Source organism: Zootoca vivipara, chromosome 14 (assembly GCF_965207765.1).
Source record: "Zootoca vivipara chromosome 14, rZooViv2.hap1.1, whole genome shotgun sequence".
Classification (NCBI taxonomy): domain Eukaryota; kingdom Metazoa; phylum Chordata; class Lepidosauria; order Squamata; family Lacertidae; genus Zootoca; species Zootoca vivipara.
The window spans coordinates 8291757-8319214 of NC_142597.1; the positions used below are offsets into that span (position 1 = coordinate 8291757).

Below are 27458 nucleotides of genomic sequence, written 5' to 3' on the forward strand. Positions count from 1 at the left end.
ATCCAGAACTGGCCTCCACAGTCACTTACGGACTCACTGTTAAGACCCTGTTCATGGAAGACATGGGGGGAAATGCCTAGCTCCTAAGTTTTGCAAATATTTCGATAAAGGTAAAGGGACCCCTGAACATTAGGTCCAGTTGTGACAGACTCTGGGGTTGCGGCGCTCACCTCGCATTATTGGCCGAGAGGGACGGCGTACAACTTCCAGGTCATGTGGCCAGCATGACAAAGCCGCTTCTGGAGAACCAGAGCAGCTCACTATCTACTTGCACTTTGAGGTGCTTTTGAACTGCTAGGTTAGCAGGAGCTGGGACCGAGCAACGGGAGCTCACACCGTCGCAGGGATTCGAACCGACGACCTTCTGATCAGCAAGCCCTAGGATCTGTATATAAATAGTTCAAACCTCAGCAGAATGCACACTGATCCCGACTGTAACTCTGAAGTGCCCCCCTCCACGCACAATGGATCTGCCCATTCCATTGACACTAATCTTAAAAGTGAAGAACATTTTATTCATTACAATATTGAAACATACAGGCTGGTTTTAATCTGATACACAATTGCTATTGAAAACATTCCAAGAGAGTCAGAAAAGACAGCAGCATATTTGAACGGATGATGGTCAAGACAGTGATATTCACCATTTCACCCTCATTAAGAAAATCTGTTTTAAGAATTCACATCCTCTTTGCAAAGCTTGCACACAGGAAAAAGGAGGAAAATATATTCAGTGTTACTTTGTTCAATGCACATACAAAAAGGAATTATAAAAAAGTTATTTCCTAAGAGCCCAACGAGCATTTCAGAAAAGGCATCTATCTCATTTTAACAAAGCAGTGATCACACTTAAACAAAAAAAAAAAACTTGTTAAACTGCATTTCCAGTACCTAACAGATTGGAAATAATTTAATTGTTTTATCAGGAGAAATCTCCACCTTAATTCTTTATTCACATTAATATTTGCTGCTCTTTATTGAATAGTGGTTTTAAGTTTCCTTTAGAGAACTTCTCTCTATATAAAAGAATCAAAACTTAGTTATTCTAACCAATCTTTTTACATCAGAGTCATATAAAAGAAGTCATATAATACACTTTGGCTTTGCTGGAATTTAGTTTTTGCTAGGTAAAAAAAGCTTGTGTAAGAAAATATCCCCCACCCTTTCAGCAGGACCAAAAATAAAAAAAAAATCAAGAATTGCACCCCACAAGTCTAATATAAACATTTTCCCGCTTAATTTTTACATTCTTTTACATGCATAATACTATCTGCAAAGCGTGATAGTATGAAAGCCAGGGGGGGAATTGTGTCTTTTTCTATTCCAGCATCTGACATAATACTAGACAGGAATTTAACTGCAAGGATGATGTGAAAAGAGCTACATACACATTTTAGTGTCTACCTGTTCCACATTAGCGCTTCCGAAACCATCCCTTAGTAACTTCCTGATGAAACTGACATGTAGCATCAGGTAGATTCTAGCATATTCACGTCATAGACAAATAGCCACTCAAGTTCAGCAATAAAGTAACCAGTCCAAAAGCAAGACTGGAGCTTTACTCAATCTGAATTTTGGATGCTCACTAAGCACTCTGATGCAAAAGGAAAGTAGACAGGTTTAACATCAGCTTAGGTGTGTGCCACAAAAACAATCCCTAGCTTCAGCTCAGAGGCTGGATGATGCATTTTGCCTGGCTGGTGGATCATGCTGGGAGTGCAGGGAGGAAAAAAGAGAAGGCAGCAAAGCAAATCAATAGACAGAAAACAGGTTTATTAGCAAAGGTCCCCCTTTCTTTTCTTTCGTACCTTCTACCAAATTTCATTGTGAAAGTTTGTCTTCTGCCATCCATGTTTAATATTTAAAAAACACGGATGAATCACAGATACATTAACAACACACACACACCCCTATATCAAGGTTGCTTCACATATTAAGAAGTTAGTTGGTACCTCCTGATACTCAGGTTAAGTGTGAGAAAGAAAGGTGCTTTAAGGGAAAGGGAGTCAAGACATACATTGCAAGTTCCTATGACAATCACACTCAACTTCCTGTTTCTCATGTTACAGGAGGCATGGACGGACATATATCAAGTTATTTTTTAAGGTGTCCAGTGGTTGGTAAAATCACCTTATGGACATTAAAAGACACTACAATTTTCAGACACTGCTGTAATTTTCAGTGATTCCAACAGAACAGCCCTCCTGCCTCAAGCAAGCAGCATGAACTCAAGATAACGTCGTTTTCAATCCCCAATGCCGTGCCTTAGTATGTGGCCCTCTAATGGACATGTGGGGCTTGCTAAGCAGAACACCACACTCTTTCAAGCATTTGCTTAAGAAATACATGCATATCACATAGGTCAGCTTCTCCCTTAGCGCCTGCAATGCTCAGCACAAACCCACTAAAGTTCAAAACAGGGCTGGGTAACGATAGCCAAAGTTTCAGACTTGGTCAACGTGTGTCTGGAATGTACCACTTGAGACTGCAGGTGAGGGATCACACACTTGCTCCTCCATTAAAATTAAAATCAAAATCTGCACATATAGGAATAGCATGTCAAGGAAAAGAATGTCAACTTCACACACCCCTAGACATGCTAGGTGGGCATGGAAGGATTTGTTTTTATATGGAGCAGCAATCATGAGCCCGAACCTACAATATGAAGCCCCAATGCGGGTTCCACTGAGTTACCACAGGACAGAGTACAGTACAGCCTTTTCTGTTTTCAAAGTTAGGTGTTGAATATACATCACCACCATACAGGTTTGTAATGTTACACTTAAAAGAGGTTCCCAAGGGCTGTACCTTTAATCTTGAGTGGACCACACACACACACACACACACACCATGGGAGCATCAATAGCCTGGATCTCCTTTCACTCCAAGAGGAATTTGGGGGGCTCTACTTTGCACGTGGAAGATGCATACAAGAAAGCAGTGGGGTGGGGGAGGCCAAGGAGACCTGTGGTTTGTAATGTGGGAACCATCGGAAAGAAATCTAAGGCACATCTGGCTAAGTGTCTGGGACTCCCTAAGCCCATTTGGGGACTGTAGACTCACAACTTATTGTTCCCATTTTACAAAAATGCAGTTTCAGGATGATGCTGTCCTATTTGCATATTGAAAGGACAAGTTAAGAAAGCAAATGTAAGAAGTAGCCTGTGGTTGCTGTTCACTTCTAAAGTCATCCTGCAAGAGCACAGCACAGGATAGCCTATCTGACTGTCCTAACCACCCTTTTAGACAGCATCCCATTAAGCCAGGAATTGTGACAACCAGACTATTTTTAAAAAGCGCATTCACATCAACCCTAGTCCCAGAAATCTGTAACACCTCATTCAAAAATGATTCCAGGGCATTTGCAGAATCAGACCTAGAGAGATAGCAAGAAGCAAAGCAGAAAGCTTTTGTGGTTTACCCTTGTTACGCATAAACAAAGCAATTTTTGAAGTAGAAGCTGGATAACTGTGATGTCCCGCCCAACTATGGGGCAGATATAGAGGAGAGCTTAGCAAGATGATGCCTTAGGTGTTGCTCTGTACTAAGCTGGTACGGAAGAATGGGCCAATGGTTGGAAGCATAAACAGAGGAGCGGTAAGAACTTTGGAGACCATAGCTTAGTGTTTCTTTGCATCTCAGCCCCATTTATGAGGCCATGCTATGTTTAAAACAGAGAGCTGCAAGCTATAAGACACAATGAGTATTTTGAAAGCCAGGAACCTGTCGACAAAGGTATCACTGGACAGGCCTGATAACAAACCAACAACTCCAAAATCCACTTATCTGTCATGTCAAAGGGAAGTTTCACACACTGCAAGCATTAAGGGCTTGACTACACAGCCAATTTTGTGTGCAACTAATCAAGGGCCCACTATGAGTAGAAATAGCACTGGATAGAATCCAAGGTCTACAAGGTGCATATGACCTCTGGAAAATAGACATCACCGAGTATCCCAACACAACCACGGGAAACTAGATGTTGACTTCTGGCCACAGTGTTTGGGGCTGATGGGAACAGGGAATTCAACAGCTTCTGGAGAGTCAAGAGTTTCCCCATTACAGTCCTCATTCTGAACACACTTATAGCACAGACTAATGTAAGATGGCAGTGTTATCAGGGAAACAAAGCAAAGCACACCTCTAAATCGGAGCCTGCCAGCTGCTTTGGAACAAACCATTCCAGAACAAACACTAATGGGAGTATTCTAGAGGAAGTGGTTTGACATTTTACAGTCTAACCAAGGGCATCATCTGAAGAAGAGTTTACTGCTAATGGAAGAACTTGGATGCAACTACATAAGTTGAAGGCAGCTCACAGGGCTGTCCCCAGGATAAAAATCCACAACTGCATTGATGCCGATTCAAAAATAATTCCCCCGAAGCATCACTCAAAGGATCACTTCAAAAAGCAACCCTGCAAGAGCTAAAAATGAGGTCAGAACCAGTACGAAGTAATGCTATTCACCGCTGGAAACCTTTGCTATGAGCAAGCATGGGCTGGAAATCCACCAGATGCCTTCCTCTAGGAAGACACTGAAATATTTAGACTAGCACAGTTGCACCCATGAAGCTGAGGGAAACAGAGAATCTGGCTGCTGGTTACAATCTAGAACACAGGTGTGCAACTAGAGATTTGCCAAGCTGAAACACAAGCCATGTAGGTCTTAGTAAATTAGTTGGAACTTGGTGTGTGTGTGTGTGTGTGTGTGTGTGTGTGTGTGTGTGTGTGTGTGTGTAAAACATCTAGCAGGCCAGGATTACATGGCTGGTGAGCTTGGCTTGATGGATGACCAGTTTTGCATGCATGTTCTAGAAAGAGGGCTGCAAGCCGGGGTCAATTTGCGAATGCAGGGTGACCATCTGGCTGACTAACACTCTCTCATGCAGAAGTAACATTCCTGGAAAAGGTAACTTATTCCCCTGCGACAGCTGCACTTAGACAGACCATTACTGTGGGGGCAAAGCCTGCATTCCACCCAACACTGGTCCTGTGATTGTCCCTATCAGCACATCAGGAGAGGATGGTGGACTGTGGGGTTCAGATGTACTGCATGGGTGCATCCTGAAATAAGCACCATTTGGACACCCCTTTAGTGTGCTGATATTTAATGCTCCACAACACAAGCCAAAATCTAGAATCTGTAGTGTCTCTGTGTTTTTTAATTCAAAACATAGCACCTTTATTTGAGGGTGGAATGGGGTCAACATATATGCTACAGGTAAAATCCAACGGTTGGACAGCATGCTCATGAACCCTAATAATTCAGGAAGGACACGTGGTTGGTATCTAGCTGGTGTGCATATTATCAAATCTAGGCTACATCAAGCACTCAAAGACCAGTAAGAGAGAGAGAGAGAGAGACTCCTTCCGATTGCTGAGTAAGATGCTTATCACCCACCTGTTGGACTTGACTTGTAACGTGCACAACTGCCAGAAGAAAGGACAGTTTCTAGCAAGAAAAGTCGCCCCTTCTTTAATTGCAATGAAACTGATTGGCTGCAGAGTCCATCAGGAAAATGCTGCAGCCTCTTTAGTGTGAGTCAGTGTTGCTTTCTCCATCCACACGAGCACAAACATGACAGTGAATCTGACTGCTGAGAAATAAGTCAGGAAGCTGTCCCATTATTTGCTTCCAACAAACCAGCCTGCCTCCCCCCCCAACACCTTTTCCTTTTATTAAAAAAAGCACAGCTTTGTCTGGCTCTTCTCCGACATCCCAGAAGAGAGAAAGAAATCACATTGAGGAGAGGCGTTAGGCATCAGTTCCATTCATCCAAAGATCAAGTTGCCCCGTTGGCCAGACTCAAGATTCACAAACCCTCCCCTGCTCCTAGCCAGTTTTCATCTCTCTGCTCCTCTGTGGGTCCTTCTGAAGACTTTGTGGGAGTCCCAGCGTGGTCCATAAACATGTTTGGAATATCTTTGCCAAAGTAGATCTTGCTGTTGGTGGCAATTGCTTTGTACTTCATCAGCTGCAAGTATTCTGGAGTCAGTTTTAGCTGCAAGAAGAGAAAGCGCATCAAGAGCCCTGGGTTAGAGAGATCCTTTAAAATCCAAGAGAATCAAAAGAGCCCTGCTGGATCAGGCCAAAAGCCCATCTAGTCCAAAAATACTCTCCCCCTCCTGCAGTTTCCAACAACTGATATTCAGAAGCATACTGCCTTCGACAGTGGAGGTGAACTTGGGAGACCAAGGTTCTGCCTATGGATCAAATTATCTCCAGATTGGAAACAATGCAAGACTGATACAAAAAAGAAGAAGAAGTTTGTGTGTCTCGATGGGGGGGGGGGTGCGTGTCGCTAAGTGCGATTCAGGGCATGATATTTTAGAGCAGCAATGAGGAAGCTATGGCCCCCAGGAAGCTGCTAGATTTCAGCCAGCATGGTCAATGGTCAGGGATGATGGGTGTTGTGGTCAAACAGCATCTGAAGGGCCACAGGTTCCCCATCCCTGTGTTAAAGCACTTCAGTCTTTACTCAGCCCAGTTGCAATCTGAGTAAGAACTAGGCCCAAGAGACTACAAGCCCGTGTCAAATCATAATTACGCAGCCTTTGCATCTACAGAAGCAGTAGCCAACGTGGGGATGTCTTCGGGATGTTATTGGAGCAAGCTCCCCTAATCACTGGCAGTGCTAGCTGGGACTGATGGCAGCTGTAGTCCAAAACACCATGACGGCACCACGTTTGTTTCCCTGCAGGAGTATGAGCCATGGGGAACCTGTAACCCCAAGCTGAGGATGCCAGCTGTGTGGGAGAAGAACAGCTAACCTTGTTGGATTCTGCCATCTTCAAAGCAGTGTAACATTCAGCATCTGCCCTCGCCTTCTCTCTAGCAAGGAATGCAGCATCTGCAGAAAGAGGAAAGGGAGATTTAGAAGTATAGGGAAGCTGTACAAGTCCCTGGAAAGCCCCTTACTTACCCATTTCCACCTTCAAAACGTAGCACAGGTTTTCACGGTTGTAATCAATGCTTTACCAAAGTCCAAAGTCCACCCCCCTGCAAAATTTTGGACTGAACCAGAGCAGAAATGGGGAAATGACTGGGATCCTAAGATACTGGCTGGCAATAGTTAGAAGGCAACACGAAAGGAAGAAGAGCACAGAATTTCACTTGCGCCCATTCAGCTTGGTATCGCTAGCGAGTCAGACTGTTTTAATACAGGGATGAGGAAACTGGTGCCCTCCATCCAGGGGGTGTTGGGCTCCAACTTCCACCAGCCCCAGCCAGCATGGCCAATGGTCAGGAGCAATGGAAGTTAAAGAGCCCAACAACACCTGAAAGGCCACAGGTTCCCCATCCCTTATTAGTACCTACTGATGAAAATCAACACTCCTCTCTGTAAAACACGAAGGCTAAGATTTGTCTGGTAGAAGCAGGCAAGAAGAACTGGCACACAAGAGAGTGCAGAGAATTCTGTGCAGGCAAGTGAGAGGAACAGAGAAGGAGGGATGGAGAGCTCCAATATAGAGATGTAACTGACTGCTACAGAAGAGGCAGTTATCCTCTGCCAGACCACAATAGGCTAGTATTTTTGGGGTGTGTGCAGGCAAGCAATTTTGGGGGGCTTATTTACAAGTGCTGTTGTTGTTTCAACAATTTATATACCACTTAATTGCTGTGGTTTTAAGTGGTGCACAAGCAATTCAATACTATGGAAACAAAAAAGACACAACTGAGATACTTTAGATCAGTCTTCTCTAACTTGGTGCATTTCAGATCATTCAGCCCCACTCAGTGCAGTTAAATGAAAACTACACAAGCTATGAGTAACCATCCCTGTTTCCCAGAGTGCTGAGTAGCATTATACCAGTTCTGCCCTTTCCAACCTATAGCACCTCCATTTCCCTCCCACTCCCTCTTTTGTGATTTTCAGGAAGAAACAAACCAAAGAAGTTTCAACCTGTTGCATGAAATTCTAGAGATCCAGCCACAAACTTTGGCAGTTGATCAACAAGGTGCAAAACCTTGTTTGGAAAAGATTTTAAAAGCAACTCTTGCAAAACTGCTTTTTTAAAAACGAAAAAGATAAAAAGTGTGTGTGTGTGTGGGGGGGAGCCTGTCACTTTCCCCCTGGAGTCTGTGATCGTGTTGTTTCAAAACACATCAATCCATTAGCTGGTCATTTCTGCTCACATACCAAGAGGGCAGCTGCAACCAACTCCAACAGCTGAGAGTGCCTGAGATTCAAAGAGCACACAGCAATCAACTTGTCAGAGCAGCTGGAACAGCTTGGGACAAAGCCAAACATTCTCTGCCGAGGGTTCGGCTGGGCCTCCCGACTCCTAGGGGGCTGCATCGAGGGCCTGGCACCTGGCAACATGCCTTGATGAGAAAGAAAACCACCAGCGCTCTGCTGGGGACTGCCTAATGAGAGACTGCTGATCTGTAAACCACTAATTGGCTCCTCAGCGAGATGCTGCAAAGCTTGACAGGGCCTTTAATGAACCTAACAGGATTGAGGGACATGCTGCTCAGAGGCAGCCAGCACAGCCTTTCCCAGGTCCAGGAATCTGCCCGACAATAGGAATGACAGAAAGGAAGGGAAATCCTTCCACATCACATGCCTGCAGTTGTAATCAACTGGCAGCAACTCTTTAGCTGAGGGCATGGACTCATGTGTAGCTCAGTGGCAAATGGTCCCAGGTTCAATCCCTGGCATTGGGCTGGGAAAGTCCCCTGTCTGAAACTCTGGGGAGCCCTGTCTGTGAAAATACAAGGCCAGAACAGACTGTTGGTCTGACTCAGTACAGGGCAGCTTCATGCGCTCCAAGAACCGAACTGTGGCATGCATAGCACATGCTCTGCTACAGTGCATCAGTTCTACGTGCAGAGGACAAAGGTATCCAGGGCTGACATGTTGAACTGTGGAAGGAGAGTTGCAAATTTTACAGAAACACAAACAAACACAAATACCAAGGGAGCTGAAACGTTTGGCAGGTTTCTTCTAGTTTACAGAATCCTGGCTGCGGAAACTAAACAACCTCATGTGCAAAGAAACACATGGCTGGAAACAGGGAAGTGTGGAGGTATGCAATCAGTGGAGGCAGAACAGGGATTAAAAAACAATTCACTCGATGGTGCTGCTCCAAAGATGTTTCTCAACCACAAGGACTATTTCAGGTGTGGGGAACGTTGGGGCCTCCAGATGTTGCTGAGCTGCAACTTTCATCCTCCCTGACCTTTGGCCATGCTGGGGCTGATGGGAACTGCTGTTCAGAAACATCGGGGGGGGGGGGCAGGATGTTCCCCACACCTGGACTACTTGAATCAGCGGCAACCTAGCAACATAAAACACTAAACGACTTGGAACCCAGGTACATAATGGACTGCCACCTTCAGAACTGGACTATTCAGCTCTATAGACCTGCCAGAGATGCCCCACTTGTTGTTCCAGCTTCTGCTCAGCATCTGGCAACAGGAGAGAGGGCATTTTCACTTGTGGCTGCTTGATTATGGAGTTCCCTCCCAAAGGGCATTTGGCTGTCCTAGTCTATAAATAGGATCAAGGTAAGATCCAGGCCTTTGGGATGTAAGTGACATTTTTTGATGGTTTTGCTACCGTCAGTCTACTATTGCTGTTTATATTTTGTTTTACCATCTGGCTTGGATGTGAGGTTTTAACAAATGGTTACTGCTGTTCACAGCTTTGTATGCAATGTTGCATTGTCAACTGCTGTGCTCCCATTGGGAGGAAGGCCAGGATAAGAGAATGGCAAATACATAACCCACATACTGTACTTCTAGTCCCTGCCTGTCTTTTATCAAGTATCCTGTGTGTCCGTCTCCCCCCAACCTGGTGCCCTCTAGAGGGTTTTGAACAATAATGGCCACCAGTCCTAGCCAGCATAGTCAATGCAGGTATGACTGGAGCTGATGTTAAAAAATGTGAAGGGCGCTAGGTTGGGGAAGGCTTACGTTTGTAGATGCAAAGTGGCCAACTTCACCTTTATTGGACCTTAAAATATTTTTCTGCGAGAAAGGTGAGATCCACCAGGCCCATACCTAAGCCTATTTGTGCTCGGACATCCTTGGTCAGATGGAAAATCTTTTCCATAGCTGCTTACCTTCAATTTCAGAGATTCGCTTTTCGGTTTCTTTTTCCATCACCTTCTGCCCATATGTTATTTCAGCCACCTGGGCTATTTTTTCTGCCTCTGTATTAGGAAAGATAGGCCAATGATTATGGGAACCAACTCCAATGGTCAACATAGCTAATTAGCTCCTGGAACAGCAAGACACCTGGCAAGCTCAACTCATTTACTTCAATAAAAAAATTCATTCATTAGCACCTTAAAGACCAACTAAGTTTTTATTTTGGTATGAGCTTTCGTGTTCATGCACACTTCTTCAGATACACTTGAAACAGAAGAGTCAGACCCTTATGTATATTCAGAGGGTGGTGGGGGGTGGGTGGGAATGGGTGAAGGGCTGATGGGAGTGGTAAACCTGTAGATGGCTGTTAACGACTGCTGATGACTGCAATTGGTCCTGCGGGGGAAAAGCAAGGGCTGAGGCGCTGTTTCAAGTGTATCTGAAGAAGTGTGCATGCACACAAAAGCTCATACCAAAATAAAAACTTAGTTGGTCTGTAAGGTGCTACTGAAGGAATTTTTTTATTTTGCTTCGACTCACCACCTCTTACCATCCCTGCAGAAGGAACAAGGTAACAAAAACCTTCTCTTCTCTTTTGGAATATGCTTCCCTCTTTGGGGTCACATTCCAAATTATTTCACATGCATTCTTCCTGGTCATGGCTACAGTTCTTTGATTAAGACTAGCTTGTGGCACATTACCACTTGTCCATGAACAACTGTGATTATCTCACCAATAGGACAGTTTTTTTCTCTCTTTTTTTTTTTTACAAAAATCTATTAAGTTTTCCAATACAAATCACATCAAAATTATTTATACAATTCAATAGGACAGTTTTCTCAATACAAACTCTCTCACTTTTTGCCTTGATAGGATGTGTGCAGGCCTGGTCTAGGAACCAAGAGGGGCAGCAATCAAGAATCTCCTTGTGCACAACTTGGGTGCTGCACACACAATTTATTTAGCAAACCTTTTGTCATCACCTCGTCTCCCACCAACCTCTTGATGAACCGGCTACACCTGCCTCACATCCCCCTAGGGATGAAGTCTCTTCCTATGTGCTATGCAACTCCCCGTGTTGTTCTCTAAATAAATATCCACACAAACCAATAAGAGCCTTCTTGCGCTCCGTCTCGGCCTCCTTCTCCACCACCTTCTGCTTCTGAGCTGCAATCAGCAGCTTTGTCTTCTCACTCTCCCTAGAGGGACCAAGATAGGCGAATAAGTAAAACACTGGCAGAAAGAGCAGCTGCTCCTGGATGCAGGATTAGAACAGGAGTGGGGAACCTCAGGCCTGGGGGTCAAACACCACCCCAAGCTTCCGTATCTGGCCATGCTTTGCAACCTCTTTGCCTGTTTTTGCCCAGCTGGAATGTGTCCTTGAACTGTGATAATGCCTTTTGCTAGCCTGGATGGATGCTAGAGAGGTGTACATGAGCATGTGCAGAAATTAGCTTACTATACTGAGACATGCATTGTTCTGCCCACTTCTGCCTATGGCCCTGCCTGCCCACCTGTCATGGACTGGTTGGATGCAGAGGAATGGTGGGAGGAACCAGCTGGGGAACCACCAAGGGAAGAAGGCTCAGAGCCTGGGGAGCGGTGGTGGGACAACAATGAGTGGCCCAGAGAGAGAAGACTCTGTAGCTGAAGAATGCCCAGACAATAATCATGCAATACTGAACTATCTTGGCCATGAGAGGCCAACAACTGCCTATCCACAAGGGCAGCCACACATTATGCAAAAAGTTAAAGTATCCTGCAGGAGCAGACTGGAAACCTTTCCAGTGCAGCATCCCGCTTCCCACATGGGTGAAAAATATGCTCCTGGGAAGCATACAAGCAGGACATGAATGTGGTAGCCATCTTCTGTTGATCTTACTGGGCACAGAAGTAGCATATAGTCATAATGACTTGTAATCACTTATCCTACAGAAATTGGTCCAATCCTGAGAGTTGGTGGCCATCATCACACCAGGCGCCAATGAACTGCACAGCTTACCAAGGTGCAGTGCCTGGGTTTGCACTTGGCCATGGTTTGTTTAACCAAAACATGGTTTGTTTGCATATCTGAACCTAGCCCAGGGGACTAGCTACACACCATCACAACTGTACTGAAAACAAAGGAGAGAATACCTGCTACTTACATGAGTTCGTAATTCCTCCGAATTGTCTCTGGGATGTTTGGCTTTGTGACTCGGACTGCCTGGAGAAATAAAAAAAAGGGGGGTGATGAGGGAAGGAGGCTGCTGAGCAGCATGTGCTCGACTTAGTCATATATCCATCTGGAGTATGAGATGCTGCCAAATCAAGGAAAGACTCTCTATGTTAAGACTCAATACAATCTACAATGGGAGGAAGCAGTCTCCAATCTCACTCTGCTAGCATCAAACTGATCCTGTCTAAAGTAGTGCAGGAGAGTCTGGCAATGAGTTGGCAGAAGGGCCCCCAGCATGGATTTCCCAAAGTTGGGGTGGTCCTTCTATTTGGGTGGGTGCTGATGGCACCAAATTCTTTGCACAGACTTCTAAAAGACTCAGATTTTCTGCTGCCTGTCAGGGCTCTGCTAACAAAAAGCCAGCACAAAAAGAAAAATAATAATTCTGCTCCTCTACTGGCTTGGTGTGAAGATCTGTCCAGGAGCATCAGCAAGTTCGATGAGCAAAGTGGGGCAATGTTAAGTCTAGCTTGCAGCTCTTCAATCCCCTGTCTGGTACTGGACCAGAACTCCACCCCCACCCCTAATATTCTTGGTTACCTGTATGATGAGTCCTGGTGCCATGGATGTCAGGTCTTGCTGGAGAGCCAGTTTCAGGTTTTCATCAATCTGATCTGGTAGGATAATGAACCAAATAATTAGACAATTTTAAAGGAAAATTGAGTGTGGTGTGTGAGTTAGTCATGTTGGCCAGAGTACCACATGCCTCTGAAGTGGAGCAGCTTTTCATTCATAGAATTGTAGACTCGGAAGGGACTACAAGGGTCATCCAGTAGTCCAATCCCCTGCAATGCAGGGATCTTTTGTCCAACGTGGGGCTGGAACATATGGCCCTGAAAATAAGAATCTCATGCTCTACCGACTGAGCTAGCCCCATTCCCTTGGACATGCGCAGCCTAGAATGCATTTTAAAAAGCCCTTAAAAAGATGCTAACAAGTGGGTCACATCAGTGGTAGTGGTAGTACCACCTGCATTTTAATGATCAAGGCACTCACCAAATAATTCAATGTAAACTTCCTGGAGTGTGTGGACACTGCAGAACTGGTTGAGCTCATGGTGGATCTTGTTGAAGATGAGAGCCTTGTCATAATCTGCAGTGAAGTTCTTCACTATGTCATATACTGGTGAGAAGAGAAAAGAGTGCTCAGATCAGCCCTCACGCTGAACAATAGTAGCAGGTTGCAAAATCAGGAGGCAGCACCCCGTAGTCTCTGTTTAACACGGGGGGGTGGGGGTGGGGGGCAGGCACTATTGATTGCGAATAGACCTGGAGGCATTTCAGGCCAGGCAATGGAGACGGCAGGTCTGATGACTCCCAGTATGACCCAAGGAGAGCCAAACACACTCCAGTTCTTCCTACAAAGCCTATGGGTCTGCTGCTCCAGGGACAAGGACACTCTGCTCTTTGGGGAAGGGCTATATAGCTCAGTAGCAAAGCATTACATGGATAAGGCACCATCTTCAGTCAGCAGCATCTCCAGGTAGTGATGGGAATTGTCTTGCCTGAAACCCTGGAGGACCACTGCCTGCCAGTGTAGACAATACTGTTCTAAATGGACCAAAGCGCTGGACCCAGCATAAGGCAGCTACGTATGTTCCTTGCTGGTATTGCAGAACTGAAGGGAAGGAGGCTCTGGCGCCATCTATCTGTCAGAGGAGCAAGAGCTGCTGGCGTGTGGTGCATGCCTGCAATATGTGTGGCAAGAGAGTGTGTTCAAAAGGGTTTATTATTATTATTATCATCATCATTACCTGTTTGTTGTAAGCCGCCTTGAAACTCATTTGATTGAAAAGTGGGGCGTAAATCTTCAAAGTAAATAAAACTATATTACTACTGTAATGGGTGTGAATATTCCGTGTGGCAAATCCAGCCCCCAAACTCTTGCACACTCCTCCATGCCACAGCCCAGAAAAGGAAGCACAAGTAAGCAGAGCTAAATAAACTCACCGGCACTTTGGATTAGGAAGTTCACAACCTCAATTCGGTCAAAATAGATCATCACTCCTCCACTGCAGAAAGAAAGCGTGAAGAGAGGTGAGCGTTTGACAACACACCCTAGTGATTAAGACAGAACGTATCAAGGGCTAGAATGTACCCAGTGCCCAACCAACAAAAGGAAGAGCAAAATCAAAACACGAATGCAGGACTGTGCAGGACCTATGGCAGTGTTTCTCAAACTTGGGTCCCCAGCTGTTGTTGGACTACAGCTCCCATCATCCCTGACCTCTGGTCCTGCTGGCTAGGGATGCTGGGAGCTGTAGTCCAACAATAGCTGGGGACCCAAGTTTGAGAAACACTGATCTATGGGATAAAGTATTGTATAGCTGCGGGAAGCTGTCCTGTGAGAGGGCCCACCAGGCTCCATCTCTGCTGGCTTCCACTGCCCAGAGACATTGTCACTACTCATGGCAGCTCTATGCAACCTCTTGCTTCAGAGGCAGCATGCCTCTAAATACCAGCTGGTGGAGAGCAAAAACAGAGCGAGTAATTGTTTTCATGCACTGCTTGTGGGTTTCCCACCAGCACTTGGTTCATCACTCTAGCAGGAAACAGGATTCTGAACTAGATGGGACAACTGGCTTGATCCGGAGAATGTCAGAAGAGCCCACCGAGTTCTTTTCTTGCCAATCAGATGTCTGTGGGAAGCCCAGAAGCAGGGCTTAAGTACTGTATGCACTTTTGCTACCCAGTAAGTGGTATTCAGTGGATTTAGAACATGGTCACCATGACTAGTAGCCGTTGATAGCATCCGCCTCCCCAAATTTTTGTCTCATCCTCTTTTAAAGCCATTCAAGTTGGCGGCCAATCTTGGGAGTGCAAATTCCATAGCTTAACTATGTGTTGTGTGAAATTGTGGTTACAGGTTTATTGCTTATTTTAAAGTGAATTGTTAGCTACTTAGGGGGTCAAGTCCTTTTGTGGCAAGGCAGAGCATGAACAAAGAATACAAAAAATATATATAACTGCATGAGCGCTTGCTCTTTACACACACACCCAGCATTTTTTTTCCAAGACACCATCCCTGACCTGGCTGTGTTGGTTGGGGCAGGAGGGTACCATGTTGTCTGGCCCTAGTGTAATCAGTTGCCCAAGCTTTAGGTCACTTGAGTTCCTCCCAACAGACTATGACAATAAAGAGATAATACGGCATCATGTAGAGATCTATGGTTAAATTCAGTGGTAAGCAACCTCAGGCCCGTGGGCCGGATGTAGCCCAATCGCCTTCTCAATCCGGCCCACGGGCGGTCCAGGAATCAGTGTGTTTTTACATGAGTAGAATGTGTGCTCTTATTTAAAATGCATCTCTGGGTTATTTGTGGGGCGTAGGAATTCATTCATCCCCCCCCCCAAAAAAAATATAGTCCGGCCCACCACATGGTCTGTCTGAGGGATGGTGAACCAGCCCCCTGCTTGAGCCATCTGAGTATTCAGCTTTGAGACTAAAAAAAATATTCTCAGTAATGGGGTACTTCAGTTTCCAAAAAAGCATAGAATTCACTGACTTTCATTTGTTTTCGCAAGCACAGTTTCTGTTTTGCAGGGTGTTCCGACTAGTTCAGGCCACCACCCAAGTTGCATTCACCCCAAACACCAAATGCTATACAGGGAAAGTTTTGACATAAGTGAAGGAGAAAATGCCATCTAGTGGTAGGTACAGAGAGCTTCACAGCTTCTTCTGAGAAGTAAAACTCAATAAGGCCATCCCACTCAGAAGGAATAAAACTAATTTGCATGGAAAATTTGGCGCCATCAGGCACTTAATTGCTTAGAGATGTCATACAATCACATTTCTCAAAGGATTTTCTGTAATACATTGCACATGCATCCTTAAAAGAGGTTTTAAGTGCAGGCAAACTAACATGGGTTGAATCCTGCTAAGTCATTGCATGAGCAGGAACAACTTCCACAAGCGCAGAACTTGTTGCAGCCTGGTGCTTCCCCCAAATCTGGCCCGGGGATTCCCCAACCTTGTGGAGCAGTTTTGGGGAAGTTCCATTTTTCTCACAGAAGTCCTTCCACTCCCAAGAACTTAGTTGAATAAAACCCTATACTTCAGAAATTGCAGTGTACATGCAGAGAATTTGCTGTCTGCTGTGGGATCCCAAAAATCTGAGCTTCCTTTTGAGAAACCAAAGCAACTACCCACAACCTATGTTTCTAGCCCTTATGAATGCAAAGGGAAGAAAGGGGCTGAGTGGGCTATCCAGCCAGGGCCCTGCACAGCTATTTGTACTTCCCTCACGTCTACGACAATGACAATATAAGCAAATAAGACCAATTAATGAATGTACATCTATTTCCTCAATCCAAGATTTGGCTTTTCTCAATAGGGAAAGCTCGACTTTCGATGTGTGATATCTTGTCTTAGAGGTTTGGACTGTCCGTTTCTACTTTTTGATTCTAAACGCTGAGCTAAGACTGCTTTAAGAACACACATCACCCAGCCTACATAGAGGTGTGCATATACATTACAGGATACAGTATAATAAGGCAATCTGGGGCAAGGTGCTTCCATTTACTGTCTCAGCAGAGCCGCTTTTCAGTGCCACTGCACAGAGGCACCACAGAAGTCGAAGAAGGTCCAAAACAGCATATGGGAAGCAGCCTCAACCTGTGAGCTCAAGAAGGACATAAAGGCTCCCAATTCGATTCTGGGGACACAACTCACCTTGTGCCACATGGAACATTTTTAACTTCGTCTGTTTGCAATGTTGTCTAGAGAGATTGAGAAAGAAAGCAAAAGGATTTGTAATGAACTGGATTGCTTACAATGGCAAATGACCACATTCCCATGGGGGCAACATTCAGGAGAAATAAAGGGTTTTTTTTTAAAAAAAAGGTAAAGGACTCCTGGACGGTTAAGTCCAGTCAAAGATGACTATGGGTTTGCAGCGCTCATCTTGCTTTCAGGCCGAGGGAGCCGGCGTTTGTCCATAGACAGCTTTCCCGGGTAACGTGGCCAACATGACTAAACCGCTTCTGCCGCAACAGAACACCATGACAGAAACCAGAGTGCACAGAAACGCCATTCACCTTCCTGCCACAGCGGTACCTATTTATCTACTTGGACTGGCGTGCTTTCAAACAGCTAGGTTGGCAGAAGCTGGGACAGAGCAATGGGAGCTCACTCCATCACGGGGATTCGAACCACCGATCTTCTGATCGGCAAACCCAAGAGACTCAGTGGTTTAGACCACAGCGCCACCCACGTCCTTTCATTTGGGAAATATATGCCAGTGATGACCAGAGTATCAGGGTTGATTTTACACTGCAGGCTACATTCCAATAACAACAGTAACAGTTTACGACACTTTTCCAGGCTCAGAATTTGAACTTGTCATTAGGAAAAAAGACTAATACAGCATCCCAGACTACTTGGGTGCAACTGATAAAAACTCCATATGCTACACTCCCGTAAGGAGATCATAAAAATGAAAAGTACCTGTACTGATTTATAGGAGGTTATGAAAGGGAGCATTAGATGGAAGCCAGGGCCACTGGTGGATGTCAGCAGGGCTCCTCCCCTGTTAAAGGAAAAGACAGAAAAATGTGTGCATTTATAGCAGGCAGTGCTGTGATCCTTGGTGCAGAATAATGGGAGTTTTAGAACAGGCCTAGCAGGGGTCTTAGTTTGGCCTGAGAGGCAGTTTCCCCTAAAACATGTTCTCTTTCTGCACATGTGATGTCAGGTGAAAATGCACCTGAGGGGGGGAAAAAGAATTGGGAGCCTGAAGTGTGCATCCAATTGTTTGCTGGCAAGTGGAGATCGCTGATCAGTGCTGACTCCAAGTGCATTTGAGGCTGCCCATTCACAGGTGCAGCTGGGATTTGTTGCAGAAGGGAAGTGTCCATTTGCAGGCATGGTTCGAATCCAAAATGCACCTGCAAATGGACAAAGCAGGACTCACTGTCACCGCCAATGAGCACCAAGAACGGTCAGTGGGAACATATCTTAAACATCTTCATGGGGTTCATTTCCAAGCATGATTCAAAGTGCTGGTGAGTCCTTTGAAAGCCCTGGATGGAGCACCTAACTCCACATTGGCCTGCCTTTGCAGAGAGATTGCCACTTCAGGTCCCTCTGGATGCTCCTGGCTAGAGGTGAGTTGCAAGAAGGGTCTTCTCGGTTGTGGCACCCTGCATAAGGAAGACTCTTCTTAAGAGGTTTTCCTGGCCCTGACTATGCCACAGGCCTTATTCTCTTACTGTTAATATCATCTACTCTTTTAATTATTATGCTTGTTGTACATTTTCTTGTTCTGCCTTGAGAATATTTATGTTGAAGGACAGCATACAATTTTAAAAATAATAATAATAGATGCTGCGAGACAGCCTCCTCCATTGAAGTGAATGGGAGAATTGGTTGACTGTCACATCCTACTAGTGTCTTGGCAACTTGAGTTCAAAATGAACTTTATTGTACAACATACAAATTCTCAGAATCTCAGGATTGTATCCAACGGTAGCCATACTTGTGAGTAGACACATAGAAAATTAATGGGCATGACTCACTTAGGCCGATTAATTTCAATGGGTATACCCCGAGTAGAACTTAGTTTGGTACACTCAATACATCCAGATATAGAGATTTTATTACTGGGGGGAAAGTTGGTGCTTACTCACAAAAAGGGGAAGTATAGTAGTTTATCAGTACAGACAAAAACTGGCAGAAGCAGACACAGAATAAACAGATTGATCTGCAGTTCTAAATCACTCTTTGCTCTTAAGAGAAATATGCAGGCTTGCACACTGCTGCCACCTCCTCTCCTGCACGCGGTTCCTCTTTCAAAATCCTTTCTTGCTCAAGAGACATTTTGTGTGTGTGTTTGCCTTCTCTTCCTGAATGTGAGATTCACTGGGATGCTGTATAGATGGGGCTACTGTAGAGGTAAAGGGACCCCTGACCATTAGGTCCAGTTATGACCGACTCTGGGGTTGCGGCGCTCATCTCACTTTATTGGCCGAGGGAGCCGGCGTACAGCTTCCGGGTCATGTGGCCAGCATGACTAAGCCACTTCTGGTGAACCAGAGCAGCGCACGGAAACGCTGTTTATCTTCCCGTCGGAGTGGTACCTATTTATCTACTTGCACTTTGACGTGCTTTCGAAATGCTAGGTTGGCAGGAGCTGGGACCGAGCAACGGGAGCTCACCCCATCACTGGGATTCGAACCGCCGACCTTCTGATCAGCAAGCCCTAGGCTCAGTGGTTTAACCACAGTGCCACCTGGGTCTTAGGTGTTCCCTTGGAAGCCATCAAAAGATGCCTTTGACTGAGTCAGACCATTAGTCCATCTAGCTCAGTATTGTCTACCCTGACTGGCAGCAGATCCCAGGATTTCAGGCTGGGTTCTCGCCCAGCTGTAGCCAGAGTTTGAACCTGGGACCTTCTTCATGCAAAACTAATGCTCCACGGCTAAACTCCTTCCCAAAGTCCAGAATGCTACAAAATGAGTACTAACCACAAACCTTAGGCTCTGTGGTTTAAATCACAGCACCACCCGTGTCTGTAGTTTATAATTATTTACCTTATTGTATTAGGCTGAATGCTGTTGGTTCTTGGTTTTTTAATCATTTATATTTTATTAGGCTTTTCATTTGATAATGTCCATTTGTATGTGTTGGAAGCTACCTTGGGACGGCTTGACACCTGCCGGCAAGCAACCTGCATATATTCTAAAGGGAATAAAAATTAATAACCCATAGTCTTTAATGTCTAAATCGGCAGAGTATGGTCAGTGCTTCCCTAAGAGAAACCACTGTTTGAAGTGGGTTTTCATTTTTGTTTTGCAGGGCAAGAACTAGGAACAAGGAATAAAGGCAGTTGCCTTATACGGTATAAGTTACACCTCATCAGATCATTGCCCATCTAGCTCAGTATTGTCTACACTGACTGGCAGTGACTCTTCCTAGGAGCCATATGATTCATTCATCATGGCAATAGTGCTAAACAGGAAACAAATCGAAACTGCATGGAAGAGGGGAAGAGGGAACTCTTTTGAGTGTTTAGCAGCTTCCCCCACTTCCTGATCCTAGAAACCACAATCTGGAGAGCTGTAGATACTGACACACACACATCTGCAGAAAGTGGAGCTCCCTCTAAGCGTCTGCACATACCTGTAATAAACACCAATGTGCCCTTCTTCGATCTTGTGTATTGCAGAAAAAAGAGCAGCTGCCACCAGGCTGGCAGCTAGAGCTGCTATGGCACCCAGCTGAGTCATCCCTGAGAGTATAATCTAGGCAAGAGGGAGAAAGGCAGGGAAGGAAAGAAAAGAAAAGAAAAGAACAATGAGTCCTGCAATACGTTAGAGCTCTGTGTGGAAACTAGGCGCATTATTCTGAACCTCTGGGGACAGGATGTCCTGCCTTAGAGTAGAGTGTTATATATTAAGCAGTTAAGAATGCCCTTTGCTTGATCAGATCAAGGTCCACTTTGTCCTATCCACCCTCCCCGCCCAAAAGCTCCCAAACAGAGCACAAACGAATAGGGTAATATCTCCTGTTTGCCCCCAAGCTCTCAATTCTTTTCTATGCCCTGGAACACTGAGATTCTGTTTCACCCACCACAGCTGATGGCCCTTTGTTGCCCTATCCTCCAGGACTGCCCAGATGATGGGCATTGTACTCAACAACATCTCAAGACCCATGGTTGGTGGAAGATGGTAGACCATAACCATTGTCCCTCCTCCCAAACAGCTAGAAAAAATGATGCACAACTGTCACTTGCAGATCAACTTTGCCAAGTCTGTTTAGATAAGATTATTGGGAGGGACGCTTCAGAGCAAAGGCTGTAGTAATCCTGGTGTGTTTTTCAAGCACTCCCACTGGAGCTTCCAACATACCAGAAGCTACATATCCACAGGAAGCAAGAAATAAGAGTGACCGAAAGAGACGTGCCTTACAAGCTCCGAGTCCATTTTGTGCAACTTCAACTAAAAGGCACCAAATCCTTATTCCAGATTATAGTAAGAGCTGCAATACTGAACAAAACACAAACTAAGAGAGGTTCCCTCAATAAACCAGCAGTGCTTTTCTTTTTAAGGTTATTTTTAAAGGCTAGTGACAACATGCCATTGAACTTCTCTCTTGTGTAGAAGGGAATGCTTCTACAATGATGCATATTGCAACACATATGTGCATAAACTTAAGGGGAAGTATGATATTTCCTTGGAACTGTGGTCTTGTCTATGTGCATTTATATAGAAATATAACTGATTGGCTAGAACCTGCGAAATTAATCTAATATTTCTTTAATCAGGTGAGCAACCCTAACTAAAAGCCATTAATTAAAAAACGTTGGGTAACAAGCTCCAGATTCACATTTTCTCTCTGTTTTATCCTCCTCTCCACCACAGCAGCTTACATCTATCTTCCCCAGATGGCAGATGTCCGGTCTGCAGATTGAAAATTGTGCATATTGAAAATAGGAGTACAGAAAGCTGCCTTATACTGAGCCAGATCATTGGTCCTTCTAGCTCAGTAAAGTATTGTCTACACTGAGTGGCAGAAACTTACTTAGATTTCAGGACTTGCTCCCTTGAGAAGCAAGCGACTGAACCGGGGACATTCTACAACACAAAGCAGATACTCTATGACTCTTCTCTGTATTCTGCCTGTAACACTAGATCAACACACAAAAATCGGCTGCAGCTCTGTCTTCTGCTACCCTCCTTCCACTCTTCTCTCATCCATGGCTTCACTCCCTTTCGCCTCTGATTTGCTGCTGAGGCAAGGAATAATACTGTTCTCAAAAAGTTATAGTGCCCTATGTCTACCCTTTAAAAGCAAATCCTACTGAGTTAATTGTGGTTTACTCCTAGGTAAGTGGGGCTAGGATTGCAGCCTCATGATGCCACCAGAGAAAAGCTCTTTCTGCTTGCCCGTCAAGAGGTGGGTGACCCCACTGAAATGAGAGGGAAAGGTACAAGAGCATTATATCCATGTACCACTCATCTTACAAAGGGCTTCTCAATGGATTGTGCCCAAATTTCTCACATCCATCAGACGGACAATGCTTGTCTTGAGGAATAGGATGGACACTATTTGAGAAATCAGCGTGCTGCCAGCAGTAGGCAGCCACAGCGCATAAATGCCTACATTACAGTGGGTAATCCTCAGGACTAGGGGGCCAAAGGTGGTCCTCCAAACCTCTCAATCTGCCCCATGGTACTCTCCCCAGACCACACCCCTTCCCATCCCTATTTGAGACTCTCAGGTGTTTTTGGCTGGCCGGAATGTGTACTTGAACTCTGATACTGCCGGGGGGAGGGGGGCTGATTGTTATTACCGTTATTAGTATACAGAGGAAGAAGAGAAGTGTGCATAAAAGCTGGCCCACTGAGCAAAAGTAGTATTTGAATGTTTTTGCCTCTGGTTCCACCCACCACTGGCATGTGGCTCTCGTAAAGTTATCCAGAAGGGAATGTGGGCCTTCGGGTTCACCTCTGGTCTACAGAGCAGCAACCAGGTTACTTCTATGAATCAGCCCAGTCACACACTGTTAGCAAGGCGATGCATTCATCTAAGATTTTGGGCATCACATGGCAGGACATAGTCTCAAAGAAAGGTGTGCTCTCCCAAGCCCACGTTCCCAGCATTCTATCTCAGCGACGTTTACGCTGGCTTGGTCACGTACACAGAACGAATGATAGCAGGATCCCCAAGGGACCTGGCCTCAGGCACCAGGCCTGTTGGCAGACCAACTCTGCATTATAAAAGGTGTCAGCGAACCTGGAACATTAACCCTGCTGTGTAGTTCTAGTTACAGGTAGGTAGCCGTGTTGGTCTGAGTCGAAGCAAAATAAAAAAATTCCTTCAGTAGCACCTTAAAGACCAACTAAGTTTATATTTTGGTATGAGCTTTCGTGTGCATGCACACTGTGTATCTGTGTATCTGAAGAAGTGTGCATGCACACGAAAGCTCATACCAAAATATAAACTTAGTTGGTCTTTAAGGTCCTGCTGTGTAGGAATTCCTTGCAGTGCCTGGAGGCAGACTGTCAGGTCCTGCATCCACAGCAATGACCAGAGGAGAAATGACCGCTGGGAGGAGCGTAGAGCCCCAATGGTTTGACTTTACCCCCAAAGGCACACTCTTCCACTGTCTCCCGAGATGGACGGATGCTAACAACATATGTGAGCAAGGCAATGCATTCTGCTGTGAGGAGTCCACGGTCACTTTAGGAAATTCCTTGAATAACTTTATTTCCTGTTCTCTTCTCATTAAGATAAGAATTAAGATGAACAGAAAACAGGAACATAGGCTATGCAACTCTGCTGTTTGTTAAAGCAGAGAACACAAACACAAGAGTTACATGACTTCATTCCTAGGATGTGTATGTGTGCAACAGTGAGAATGACTTCTTTTCTAGAAAGCCAAGAGGTGAGAACTCACGTGACTTCAAAACACCCCAGACCACCCAGTATGTTAGATATCCAAGAGCCACAAGGGTGATTTCTGAGATGCAGCTACAAGGCAGTACCAGGGGTTTGGTGCTTGTGAAAGCTCTTCATTGGAGAGTAGGGTTGCCAGACTCAATAGAGGACAGGACTTATGTGCCTTTAATTGCCCTGCTCTCTTTTGAGTCTGGAAACCTTAAAGAGAAGCCAGCAGACCCTTTGTTTAATTTCCAAGCAAAGAGTCTGCTGGTTTCTCTTTAAGGTTTCCAGACTCAAAAGAGAGCAGGGCAATTAAAGGCACATAAGTCCCGTCCTCTATTGAGTCTGGCAACCCTATTGGAGAGGTGGCAATTCACAAAAAAAAGAGAAGAAAAGGTTTTGACTAGGAAGTGGAGTGGATAGGTAAGGATATGCAGTCTGTAGAGCTGAGAAAGGAAACTTGTGACCTTCCAGAGCAGGGTGGTCCAACATGTAGCCCTCAGCAACATTTGGAGCCCTCAGCAACATTTGGCACCCTACCCCCCAGCCCTCGGGCTGCCTTTCCAAAGGCACTGGGCTTTGGGAAACAGGTGTGAGGGCTCTGACAGGGTCCTAGAGTCCTCCCACCTCCTTTCCCAAAGCCTAGTTAGTGCTTTCCCAGATTTAGGAAGGAGGGAGGGAGGGAGGGCTCTAGGGCATTGCCAGAGCTTCACACCTCCTTCCCAAAGCCTGCTGTTGCTTAGCTGACTTGAGAGCTGGGTGTCCTCCTCAAATGTTGGTCTCACTCCCCCGCCCCACAGGACAAGGCATTGTGTGGCCTGCAGGTTCCATGTCCAAGTACTCTTGTGACTCACTTGGTATGAAAAGTTAATCCCCCTAATGCTATACAGTACCGTTCTAACCCAATCTGCTGAATTTTCAGGGTGGTGGCCCCAGGAAGGCAGCTCTACCTTGGGGTGAAGTATGATATAAGGAATGTTCACATGACATTAATCCACAAATCAAAAGACAAGAGAAGCAGCTGCAACACGGTACAATGCTTCATAGATCAATAATGTTATTTGCAGGGTGGATAAAAATCAATGATTTTTTTTAAAAAATAAAAAAAATCGGATTTTTTTGATTTAAATCGGATTTTTTTGATTTAAATCGATTTTTTTGATTTAAATTGGATTTTTTTAATAAAATGCTTTTTGAGGAAAACATATTACCATCCAAAGGTTATTCCATCATGAAATAAAGATTAGTTTTTTAATTATGTAGTATAAGGTTGTGATATGTTTAATTTGGGGGGTAAATAAATTCCATTAATCCATTCACAATGTCATGCTCTTCCAGAGATTTTTGTAAGATTATTGGGCAGTTTCTCTGCCTACAAGATATTATCACAGGTGCTTGGTTTACTTTTGCAGTTCTCAAAACTGAATTTGACTCAGCAGAGATCACATGCCTCTTCTTCACAGCAAAAATGTTATGAGTTGAGAAAAAGACCTTAATCCTATTGTTCTACAAACCTATGAATACAGAAACAACCCCTTCAGTGCTAAGTTTCAAGAAGTTCAGTGAATAGAATAGAAACAATATTTTTCTGATTGTTTGGAGTGGACAGTATTTAAGTTTTTCATGTGTAGGCTGGGCTGACAGTCTAAGTTTCTTAAAATATATATATTTTGTTTTTGTTTAGCCAAATAAGTTAACAAACATGGATGTTTGTTTAAGCAAATAACATTTGCTGAAATGTTATTGTTTCAGTTGAATAAATCTATTTAAATTGTTATTATTAAGGTAATGATTATTTTTCTCCTTCCTAAGTACAACAGTAAAGTTGTCCAAATATGAATGATTAACCTATTAAATTGGGGATAAAAAACTAATATGAAAAGTTGTTATTCTAAAAATCTTCATCTACTTGCATATTAAAGTTATACCAGCAAGAATTAGTCTTTATGATTTAAATCAACTATGATTTAAATCAAGCCTTACTGACTAGTGATTTAAATCGTGATTTAAATCGTGATTTAAATCAGTTTGATTTAAATCAAATCCACCCTGTTTATTTGCCCTTCTACATAGCCCACAATTCCCTGCATCTCCCACCAAAGCAGGAGAAAAATAGCTGAAAATTATTTGAGATTTCAGAATGGTCAAGGGGGTGAAGTAACTCCCCTATGAGGAAAGATTGCAACGTTTGGGACTTTTTGGTTTAGAGAAAAGGCGAGTAGGAGGCAACGTGTTATAAGTTTTTAAAATTATTCATGGCATAGAGAAAGCGGATAGAGAAAGGTTCCTTCCCCTTTCTCACAACCCATGAACTCATGGACATTCAAAGAAGCTGAATTTTGGAAGATTTGCTATATTCTACCTCCACTGCCAAGAGACAGTAATGCTTCTGAATACCAGTTCCTGGGAATCACAGGTGAGCAGAGTGCTCTTGTGCTCAGGTTCAACTTCTGCTTGCAGGCTTCCCACAGGCATCTGGCTGGCCACTGTGAGAACAGGATGCTGGAGTACATAGAGCCTGCTGGATCAGGCCAGTGGCCTTCTTAGCCAAGCCCAGAGCCCTAAACACTGTGGCCAAAGACAGCTTTAAGCAAACCTGTTTATCTACAAACCCCACTGAACACCTGGGACTTGTTTATAAGTAAATATGCACAAAACAGGGCTGTAGGGGTTGGGCAGATTCTCTCCTATGGCTACAGCATTCAATGTGACATTAATTACTGGAGCTTGACAAAGTCCTCTCCTTCAAGCCTTTTCAGGAAATGGCTGCCAGCGTGGTTTAGCAAACTTGAGCACTGGAGAAGAACTTCAGGAGGCCAGGCTCCAAATATTGCTCAGACACAAAGTTCACTGGGTGACCCTGGGCCACTTGACACCAAAACACAGCCCAGGGCTATCTCACAAGCTTGTTATGGGAAGGGAAGGGTTCATCTCCAGAACCTTCTTTTGTGTGTTGAAATACTTTCTTTTTAAAAATGTCCCAGTCTTTTAAAAAGTTTTGAGTTCTGGGAATATTAATATACATATTTAAAAACCTGCTATTTTAATCTATTGAGTTTCACCCTGCCCTGCCCCCCACCACTTTGCCTGGCTTTCTTTGGATTTCATTGCACTGTGGTATTCTGCTAATAACCAACCAGTTAGAGAGGCAGTACAGAGATGAGGTCCTCCTAAAAAAAGGCTTAACAACTTTCGGGACGTAAAAAAGGGGCTTCGCACGTGTCAGCTGAATAGGAAGGGAGAGACAAAAAATTCATTATTGTTGTTACTGTTATTTAAAGAAAGCAGGGTGCATGTGCGTAGCAGGCTTTATGTTGGGTGGGGGGCAGAACCGAGATATCTGCGACGCAACTGGTCAGTTAGTTAGCCCCCTGCATCCCCATAGCTACACCCAATGGCAAGGTGGCCCTTAAAAGAACGGGGAAGGGAGGACCGGGGAAAGACCTGGCTTTAGAGCAGGGAGGCCTTGCTGGAGCGAGCAGAGCATGAAGCAAGACGGTCCTTGTAACCGGGCGAGAGGGGTGGGAGCCCGGCTGGGAGAAGGAAGAGGAGGAGGAGGAGACCCTGCCTAGTTGACGAAACGGGGAGGAGGAGGAAGACGGCGAGGGGCCAAGGAGGGCCGGCCTGGGAAGCGGGGCCACCCCACCCCGCGCCTCCGCCGCTCGCACTCACCACTGCCGCCGCCGCCGCCACCTGCTCCTCCTGCACCAGCTACTGCCGCGACTTCCGCGTCGTCGCTCCCGTGACGCCATCAGCCCCCG

The 27458-nt window shown here is 45.0% G+C and overlaps 1 protein-coding gene across 2 annotated transcripts; it reads right to left on the reverse strand.

The window, feature by feature from the left end:
* Positions 1-494: 494 nt before the first annotated feature.
* ERLIN2 (ER lipid raft associated 2) lies at positions 495-27437 on the reverse strand. Of its 2 annotated transcripts, XM_088657873.1 has the most exons (13): positions 27370-27437; positions 20434-20555; positions 17761-17842; positions 16987-17033; positions 14265-14326; positions 14069-14122; positions 13312-13437; positions 12856-12929; positions 12245-12303; positions 11205-11296; positions 10070-10159; positions 6773-6852; positions 495-6003 (listed from the first exon to the last, which is right to left on the reverse strand). In XM_088657873.1, the coding sequence occupies exons 2-13, from the start codon at positions 20538-20540 to the stop codon at positions 5815-5817; spliced, it is 1062 nt and encodes a 353-aa protein (XP_088513999.1). In that variant the 5' UTR covers positions 20541-20555; positions 27370-27437; the 3' UTR covers positions 495-5814. The 2 variants fall into 2 exon arrangements, with proteins under 2 accessions (XP_088513999.1, XP_034995088.1); XM_035139197.3 differs by lacking the exon at positions 14069-14122.
* Positions 27438-27458: the final 21 nt, after the last annotated feature.

Bases quoted from the DNA above. Each gene is read 5' to 3' on its own strand.
- ERLIN2 (XM_088657873.1), bottom strand. From the start codon at position 20,540: ATGACTCAGCTGGGTGCCATAGCAGCTCTAGCTGCCAGCCTGGTGGCA. The intron at 13,438-14,068 runs GTAATGATGATG...TCTTCTCACCAG, and splicing joins AGGCGGCTTACAACAAACAG to TATATGACATAGTGAAGAAC. The intron at 12,930-13,311 runs GTGAGTGCCTTG...TTATCCTACCAG, and splicing joins AGTTTACATTGAATTATTTG to ATCAGATTGATGAAAACCTG.